The sequence below is a fragment of the Meleagris gallopavo genome, chromosome 30, assembly GCF_000146605.3.
Source record: "Meleagris gallopavo isolate NT-WF06-2002-E0010 breed Aviagen turkey brand Nicholas breeding stock chromosome 30, Turkey_5.1, whole genome shotgun sequence".
Classification (NCBI taxonomy): domain Eukaryota; kingdom Metazoa; phylum Chordata; class Aves; order Galliformes; family Phasianidae; genus Meleagris; species Meleagris gallopavo.
The window spans coordinates 2,865,064-2,874,427 of NC_015040.2; the positions used below are offsets into that span (position 1 = coordinate 2,865,064).

The 9,364-nt window shown below is 59.1% G+C and overlaps 2 protein-coding genes across 2 annotated transcripts; one reads left to right on the top strand and one right to left on the bottom strand.

Moving 5' to 3' along the window:
• Nucleotides 1–6: 6 nt before the first annotated feature.
• Nucleotides 7–2,004, bottom strand: ABHD8 (abhydrolase domain containing 8). Its single transcript, XM_019610070.1, is given in 5 exon segments — nucleotides 7–261; nucleotides 334–550; nucleotides 665–835; nucleotides 1,259–1,946; nucleotides 1,949–2,004. Coding segments are annotated over 5 exon segments (1,278 nt in total). The 5' UTR covers nucleotides 2,001–2,004; the 3' UTR covers nucleotides 7–111.
• A 5,426-nt stretch (nucleotides 2,005–7,430) lies between these two features.
• MRPL34 (mitochondrial ribosomal protein L34) lies at nucleotides 7,431–8,725 on the top strand. The gene is made up of 2 exons (XM_003213245.3): nucleotides 7,431–7,539; nucleotides 8,126–8,725. The coding sequence occupies exons 1-2, from the start codon at nucleotides 7,493–7,495 to the stop codon at nucleotides 8,433–8,435; spliced, it is 357 nt and encodes a 118-aa protein (XP_003213293.1). The 5' UTR covers nucleotides 7,431–7,492; the 3' UTR covers nucleotides 8,436–8,725.
• The last annotated feature ends 639 nt before the right edge of the window (nucleotides 8,726–9,364 follow it).

Here is a 9,364-nt window from a genome sequence, read left to right on the forward strand (position 1 = left end):
ACCAGCTCCGTGCCCGGCAGGGCCGGCTGCGCCCCGGTGCGCCCACAAACCCCTCCGTGCTCCCCAACATCTCTCCCATCGGAGCAGCCCGGTCACCGCGTCCCCGCCACCTTATTTCTTCTCTCCTTGCCCGTCCCCAGCTGGCGTCTCGGGCTCCCATAGGACGAATTCGTGGAGCAGGGTGTTCACAGTCTCGGGGCACTCCATCATCACCATGTGGCTGCCCTCGTCGATCACCTTCAGGAAAGCGATCAGCAGGATCTGGAAGGGGAAATGCGTCAGCGCTGGGCCGCCGGCACCAGGACGAGCCCTCAGCCCTGCTGTGCCCCATACCTCTGCCATGCGCTGGTCCTCCTCCACCGGCACGAACTTGTCGTGCATGCCGTGCACCAGCAGCACGGGCACGGCCAGCTCGGCGTGGTACACCTCGTCACCCTCTGGCCAGTACTGCCCGCTCATCATAGCACGCAGCACGAAGGAGGAGACGTTGAAGGCGTTGCCTTCCTTCAGCAGCTGCTTCTCTTTGGCACCCTGGCGGGCAAAGCCAGCCCTGCGGGATGTGGGAAGGGATTAGCATAGCAGGGAGGCACTGGCGGTGTGTCTGCCCGTGCTGGGGATCAGCGTGCTCAAGGCTGAGCTTGCTGGGGACGGCGTTGGAACTCACTTGAGGAAGCTCCAGGCCAGGCATGGGGACAGGCAGTGCAGCACGCAGGTGGGCATGTTGAAGATGGAGCACAGGCTGGGCTCCAGCGCCGTCGGGCCCCCTCCGTTGATCATGATCACTTTATGCACCAGGTCGGGGTACTCGTGGGCTAGGAAGGTGCAGAAGGAGACCCTGCAGGGACAGACAGCAAAGTGGGAGCTGTGGTGAGGACAGTGAGTGTCACACGCCGTGCATGAAGCCACTGGGATATCCCCAGCACCCACAGAGCAGCGCCGCCACGCTGCAGGCTGCATCCTGCTTGCCGCCCATCTAATCCAGCTCCCTCTGCACTGCTTAGTCCCCATCTAATTGACTTTCTCAGACTTACTCTATTTATAGGCTGAACACCGCCAGCTTCCTCACTGGCCCATGCTCAGGGTGCCGGGATTAGCTGGGCCCAGAGCCGGGCACCGAGGGGATGGAGGGGATCAGAGCTGGGGATAACGCGAGGGCTGGAAACTCCACACCCTCCTCTGCTCCTCGGCCCCGCAGGACAGGATCTATCCAGCCACGGAGAGGATGGCAATGGGATGAGTGCTCCCCCGTGCCCCTTACCCATACGAGTGCCCTATCAGGATGTTCCTCTTCTTGGCGTAACGCTTGAAGACGGCCCTCATGTCCTCAGCCAGCGCATAGAAGGTGTAGGCAGCAGCGATCTGCGGGGCCGAGCTGCAGCCGTGTCCGGCCAGGTCAGGAGCCACCACCTCGTAGCCCAGCTTGGTGAAGAAGTCCAGCTGCTCCTTCCAGATATCCAGCGAGCCGCCCACGCCGTGGATGAAGAACAGGACCACGTCACCGTGTGTCCCTTTGCAGCTCGTGATCTGCTTCTTGCAGTCGATGTTGATGACTTTCTTGGGCTTACGCTTCCGACGCTTTCCAGCCGCAGCATCTCGTGCACCAGATCCCGGCGTGCCAGCAGAGCCCTGCACCGGGGTTTGGCCAGCCAGCTCAGACAGCTCCAGCTCCACGGTGCTGCTGGGCTCGGCCGAGCCGTTGGAGCAGTGCAGGATTTCGGAGCGCACGGCGTCCCCCAGGTTCTCGATCACCAGCTGCCCGTTGCGGTACAGCGTGATCTTGCGCTTGCAGTGCACCGTGCCTCTCTCTGCAGCCCCGGGTTCCTCGGGGGGCTCGGCGGGCGGGCGGCTCGGAGCGCTGTGCCTCACCCGCAGGATCCTGCCTGGCTTCACCTCCAGGAAGCTGTAGCCATTGCTGGACTCAACGCTGTCCAGAGGTCCCACGGCGTTGGCGTTTTGCCCATCAGGCAGCAGAGGAACCCCTCGGTGATGCTGTTCAGCATTATGCTCCCTGTGTGAGGAAGCGGAAGGAGGTTAGGGCAGCATAAACCGGGGCAGAGGTGCTGCTGGAGCTGCTTTGGGTGTCCCCCCAGTGCTCCCCGTGTGCACAGCCCTCCCCACAACCCTCCACTACCCTTCGCAGCTGGCCGGAGGTGGAACCGAGGGAATAACACCCAAGGAAAAGCCCGTTGCAAATGATGTTTCTGGCACCAAATGTGGGGCTGAGGGGAGACTCAGCTATGAAAATGCATTATTTATACTGATTAAATGTGTGCGTATAGCTCCCGTCCAAACCACCACCACAACCAGGGAGAGATGCAAATCGCAGGGACTGAGGTTGGATGTTTTCATTTAGAGGCATCCCGCATAGCGACGCTGAGCACAAGAACCTGGGGGAGAGGCAGTTATCCAGCTGGGAGGGTGGGCAGCCCCCTCCCCACGGTGGGATGGGGGGAGGCCGTGGGGCTGGGGTACCGTAGCACAGTCCCTCTGGCCCCAGGGCTGGCCCAGCCCATGCTGTGCGCTCTTCCAGAGGTGCTCAGGATGTTTCTGAGCTCAGGGGGAACCTGGAGCTCTGAGGGGCTGGGGATGTTCCTGCCCTCCCCCCCTGTTCCACCAGGCCGATGCGCATTTATTATGGATGCAGCTCAGTACATTGAATTATTGATGCTGAGAATCTGCTCAGCAAAGCGATTCACAGTGGGGACCGGGGGGTTACAGCAGACCCCCCAGCAACGGCTGCAGTTACAGAGCAGAACCCCCTCCCTCCCCCCCCGTGGACGGGGAGGGGAAGGAAGAACGCATTCCCAAGGGGAATTAAACACCACCATCCCCACTGCAGCCTGCTTAACTCCCCCAGCAACCACTCGGAGCACACAGCACTGCAGCAGCAATGCTGGCAGAGCACGAGAGGGAATCAGCAAAACAAAACCCGGTCTGGAGGCTGCCTGGGCTCAGGGCTCTGCCTGCAGTTTTGGTAATTGAATGCGTTTGGAGCTCGGCTGCATCCTGCTCAGGGCTCTCTGTGGCCCCAGCGTGCACAGCCTGGTTCCCAGCAGCCTCTCTGCATTAAGAGCAAAAGATCTCAGAGCCCTGGAAGGAGAAGCTGAGCGCAGACCTTGCAGGAGTGGGCTGTGGAGCTGCCTGGAGCTCCTGGCTGGATGATCCCTGGTGCCTCTGTGCTGGGATGGAGAACCGCCCTGCTCTCACCGTGTCCTGAGCACCAGCTGGGCGCCAGGCTCGAGCCGTGCCCATTGCTCCCATTGCACTTCTGGAGCAGTAATGCTGGAAGAGCACGGTCCAAAGCACCAAGAAACAAGGGCAGGTGGAGAACTGAGGAGAGTGGATTTGGTGGCAGAGGCAGAAGTGCAGCTGTGGGATCCAACTGCTGTCCTGCAGTGTCTGTGGCTGCGGATCCCACTGTGCTCAGCCTGCAGCACCCAGGCACCCCAGCATGCCTTCCACCTCTGATTTCCACGGAGCCAGGATTTGCCCTGCACCTCCATTTCACAGGGCACTAATGATCTCCGCGTGGATTATAAACAGGACTTCTGGCCAACCTGACTTGACATTGATTAACTTCGCAGGATTAACTCAATTAGTCCATCCTGTTCGTTTCCAGAATTGATTTGCTGGAAGGCTGTTGCACTCAGGAGCTCTGCAGGCAGATCCAGGAGCCCAGCTCAGCCCTTGGGTCTGTTTTGGTGTAGGAGGAGGGGAGCAGCAGGGCAGGCTCTGCCCCTAACAGCAATGCATGGCTTGGGGCTCACAGCCCGAGACCTGGCAGCCCATGCTTTGGCTCTGGAGCTGTGAAAGCCCTGACTCAATCACAGCAGAGTGCATCCCAGTGGGTAATGGAGGGGCAGGAGGTGGAGGTGGAGGGCTCTGCAGCGGGGCAGGGGGCAGAGCGTGCCCGTCTCCCACCTCCCACATCTCCGTCTGCCGCAACCAGAAACATCAAGGGATGTTCCCTCCCTCCGCCAGATGAAAGGGCTGCAAATGAAACCAGATGGATGTGAAGAACTTAGTGAAGATGCTGGTAACCATGGCGATGAGCTGCTCTTCCTCTCCCCCCCCCCTACCCCTCCCCTTCATCCCGGCTACCTTCCAGTGCCGCCCCCAGCAGAGGGTGAGATTTCGGCACCAGTTACATAAGGCCAGGCACAACACTGAGTCAGGCAGGGCGCCAGGCCAGGAGTGTAGCAGAGCATCCCCAGAGGTTGGGGAGGGGCAGAGCATCACCATGAGCTGCTACCCATGCGTCTGTCCCTCCAAAGTCACGGCTTCCCCTGGGAAATCTCTCCTATCTCAGCAGCAGAAGGATGCTATAGCAGTGATGGAGGGAGGCCGATGTGCTGCCCAGCTCCAGGGCTCCATGCCCCAAATGTGGGCATTGCTGCAGGGTCCTCCAGCTCCAACCTCTGCGCCTCCTCCCTGCTGCCGCCGCCGCCGGCCCAGCTGGGAAAAACAACTTACTGACCTACTTTGGGCTGCGGAGCCTCTGATTTTACACAACTTGATGGCACCATGTCACAGCTGGAGAGAAATGGGACGCGATCCGACGTGCGGAGGGCAGAAAGCCCAACATGGTAGCGTGACAGGCAGCCATGTGGGACTGGCACGGAGCCTGTGGGGCAGGAGGAGGGCAAGGATGCTGCGTTTCTCCATCATGGCACCGAGCCTGTCCTTGCCAGAAGCCCTGGTAAACATTTGGCCCCAATTGCTGAGCCAAGAGCATCGCTGCTGCAGGAGCTGATGGCTGTGAATGGCTTCTGCTCCCCCTGTGTGCCACAATGCTCCTGTAGCCCCACTGCTCAGCACCTCCAAGCCCTCCCAGCACACAGCCTCGGTCCCCCGCAGGAAGCAGCAGGGATTCATATCTGCTAATTCCTTGCAAATCCTCGGAGGAGAGGTGCCAGAGACATGAAGAGGAGCGTGAGATGTGCTGCAGCCAGAATCCGACCTGCCATAATAATTTGTTCAGCTCTAATCCCTTCCCTCCGGGGCTCGCGGGTATTAATGATGACACACGACACTCTTGAGGAATGGGCCAATATCGTTATGCTCTTTCCATCCTCTCCCATTCATTCGCTCTGCAAAGTGGAGAAATTACGGCATCGAGAAACACGGAAAGACAACACCTGTTTAAGCACCAGCCTCAGATAACGCACAAGAAAATACTGATGCCACTTTAGCCCTGCAAGGTAAACTTCCCTCTGGGGGAACCCAAAACAGCACTCGGGTGGGTGGAAAGGACCTGGGTTTATTGTTACACCCGGCTTGCTTGGCCTGATACAACAGCAGCAGCTTTATCAGGGCGTGCAGGAATAAGGGGTGAGGAACCAACGAGGCAGCCCTGAGATCCTCAGCACGCACAGCCTGAAGGGCCCTGGGTGCAGGGCTGTGCTGGGGGCCCTGCAGGATGCAGACAAATGGCACCGAGTGGAGAAGCAGCGCTGCGGGGAAAGCACCCAGTGCACATAGAGCAGCCAGGGCTGGCTGCCTGCCACACGTCTCTCTTTAGGAAGGAAGAAGACCTTGAGAAACAAAAGGTTATGCAATGCACAGAGGAGTAACCTGTGTCTGACCTCTGTGGCTGACACACTGCCTCACCCCCACCCCACCCCGGCTTCCCAACCCTCCTGGATTTCCAGGGGGATCCTGCCAGCTCCCGCTGCATCGCTGCAAAGCTGCCTCCAATCCTTCAGCTGCAAATGTCCTACAGCCTCCAGGAGCAGCCTGGAGCATTGCAAGGAGCAGGAAGGAGAAAACCCTGCCCCCTCCGCCGGGCAGCGATGCATGCAGGTGCCCCCCTCACTCTCCATCCGAAAAGCCAAGCAGATCTGCCACGCACATAGCAACAGCAGGTCTTCCTCCAGAGCCAGCAATCACTGACTGTAATTGCATCACAACAAGAAGCCGTCCCTAAGTTTTATCACCGGGCAGCTTTAACCCCTGCTCAAAGCACGCTCATAGCGCAGTGCTACGACAGCACAAGCAGCCGGGCTGCTCGGCAGCTGCTGCCTCCCCTCGTCTCCCTGCAGCCCCATTCAAAGCCCTTCAGCTCTCAGCCTCGAAGCGGATCCTTTGGCCATTTTGCTCCCCGTGCAGAGCACCTTCCTCCTCTCTGCTGCAGCACATGCCCTGCATCACAGCTCCGAGCGTCGCAAAGAGGGACAGAACGGCATGCTCACCTCATTTATTGACAGGGATTGTCGGGAGTCGAGGTTGCAAATGAAAGGCTTGCTCTCGAAGGAGGCAAAGGGAGAGAAGAGGAGATGCGAGGCAGCAGGAGCAGGATGCAGGAGCTGGCGGGCTGCTCAGCTGGTCGGCTCCTCTGATCACATTTTTTTGCCTGTGTGGTGGGAAGGATGGAGCAGTGCCTTCAGCTCAGCTCATCGGCTTTAGACTGCAATTTCTCCTTCCATCTTCTCCCCATGAGCCCCGGCGGAGCGAGGAGCTTCATACCCGAGCTCTGGGGCTTGGGGGTGCTATTTGTCCTTGTAGTCTACAGCCATAGAAAGCCCCTTAAATCCCTCCTAAGGAGGAGGGCTTTCTGCTTGACAGACAAGAGGACTTGCCAGTCAACGCTGAACCGAGCACACCGAGCTGCCCGCCCATGGAGGCCTGCCAGGAGCAGGGGGGCTGTGCAGGGGCTCTGGGCTTTGCCCCTTGCAGTGGGATGAGTTCTGGCTGCTGTTGGCTGCAGCGTTCCAACTGAAATGGGGTTTTCCTCCGTCAGCACAGTACCTGTGCCGTGCTGTGACCAGGACTTGCTGTTAATCCCTGCCCTCGTCGGGCAGGGGAAGCCTTTTGCTGTTCTCTCGCTGCTGTGGTCGTTGTGGCTTCCCACAAGTGCAGCCACGCCGTGAGCGTGTCAGAGCTCACAGCAGGCAGGGGCTGCGACACAACGACAAACAGAAAGCAACAAATGTTTATGGTGCATTCATTCATTTATCCGTTTATTTTCACATCCCTGGTTTGGGGAGAGCCTCCTGTAGGCGTGGGGCAGGCAGTGAGGGCCGTCAGCTCTGTCCTGGTGGTCCGTGAGTCACCGTCAGCCCCCTCCTCCTGTCTGCCATTCATTCCCCTGCACTGAAAAGGGCTGAAAACGGCATTCGGGAGCAGGGCTGAGGAATCCTGCCTGCAAGTGCACAATGGACGCGGTGCTGCTCTGCCCTGGAAGCAACCTCAGCAGCACAGTTTGGACAAGGGATAATGCAGCGTTTGGAGGAAGCACCGAACCGGGAGAAGCGTTCGCAGCCCAGGCGAGTCAGGCCGAACCCCGAGGTCGTCGCCATAGTAACAACGCTGCGTGCGCTGCCCCCTGCAGGACTACAAATCCCATCACCCCCCGCGGCCGTCACGTTATACGTAATGCCGTTCCAACCCAGCGCGCACGCGCCCTTTTCGCCGCCTGTGATTGGCCGAGCGGAAGGAGCCAATAGGAGGCGGTGTTGTTGGGAGGACGGTGCTGTCAGGCGGGGCAGGGGCGATGGCGGGAGCGCTAGGCCGGCTGTGGGAGCGGGCCGCTGGCGGCAGGTAATGGGCGGGGACGGAACGACGGGACCGAGAGGGGTGGGCAGGGGTCCCTTCTTCGGCGGGGTCGGCCCGCTCGCTGCGGCCAGAAATCCCTTGGTTTACCTCTCTGGAGCCTTCTCCAGACCGAACAAGCCCAGCTCCCTTAGCCTGTGTTCACAGGGGGGCTGTTCGCACCCTCAGCACTTTCGTGGCCCTCCTCTGAATCCGTCCCAAAAGCTCCACAGACTTCCTGTGCTGGCGGCCCCGGGTCTGGATACAGCACTGTAGACAGGTCTTCACAAGGGCAGAACAGGGAGGGCGGTCCCTTCCTGCCCTGCTGTTACCCCCTGATGATGCAGTCGGTTTTCTGGTTTGCAGGTGCGTACTGCTGGCTTATATCCAGCGTTCTTGTTCACCAGGACCCTCAAGTCCTTCTCCACAGGGCTTCACACACTGGGTTCTCCCACTGCGTATGCGTATCTGGAATTGCCCCGACCCAAGTGCAACATCTTGCACTTGGCTTTGTTAAACCTTATTTGGTTCGTATTAACCCACTTTTCAAATCTTTATTTATTTGTACTCATTTATTTATTTTACTTTTCCAAAGGCTTTCTCTGCTCCAGCAAGTTGCAGTCCATCCCTTTCAGCTCCGGTCAGCATCAGTCTTCACATATTGCCGGGAGCTGCCTTTCAGCCACCTCTCCTTGAAGCCCACAGGCACCATCCCCTCCTTCACCAGCCCAGTGCCTTCCTGGAGCCATCAGCAGATCCGCACAAAAGCACGTGGGAACGAGTATCAGCCCAACAACCGCAAGCGCAAACGGACCCACGGCTGGATCAAACGCATCAGCACACCGGCTGGGATCGAGGTGATCCTCCGGCGCATGCTGAAGGGCAGGAAGTCCCTGACCCACTGAAGGTTTGGTGTGGGGTGAGCTGGAACAGAGCCCTGGAACTGCCATGGGTTTGGAGCACCCCATCTTGGGTCCTTGTACTGAGAGAAGGGCTGTGATGGGCAGCAGCGACCGATTGCTCCTACCGTGTTGGAAGCGCGTGGGGAATTGCACTGGGAGCGGCCTCCAAGGGCTTTGTTTGATGGCTGCTTTCTGCTTTTCTAATTGTGGGATTGTTGCCACTTCTGTGTACAATTGTAAGATCACCTTGTGAAAACACAAGCATTAATTAAAGCCTAGCAACTTGTGCTGAACTCTCTTCAATAATTGGTGGTGCAGAGATAATAGGGAGAGGAAAGCCAGCTTGTTCACAGGTCTGCACACACCGGGGTGCCTCTGAAGGATGGCACTAGTGTGAACGAGGGCTGATGGCAGAGAGAACTTTAGTTTACGTTGGCCAAGTCCACAGAGTGCCTGCTCTGCTCTGCTACCTGTGGGAGGCGCTCAGAAGTGTGGAGGCCTTGGCAGCAGCTCTGGGCTAGAAGGGAGAGGGGAGCCCCACCCGTGTGCTCGGAGCTGTGCTCATCTGCACCAGCCAAGGGAAGCTGCCAACGTTTGTTAGCAAATTACTCGTGAGTGGACTGAGAGCCCTGAGCAGGCCCAGAGGCAGGGCTTGGGATTCCTCTGATGGCACAGCACGTGTGTTCCCAGCGCTGCTAATGAATTGCTTCGTTGCTAACACGTAATTAACAGCGCTTTCATCAACGAGAGCAGAGGAGAAACGCGACGCGCGGCAGCTCCGCACGGACTACCGCTCCCAGCATGCCCCGCGGCCCCCGCTACATCCGGGTTCCTCCCACTCTCCTCCGCCTTCCGAGCGGCATTTCCTGCCTCAACCGGATCCCAGACTCCTCAGCGGCGCGCTGACTGACGGCCGCGACGCCCAATAGGTG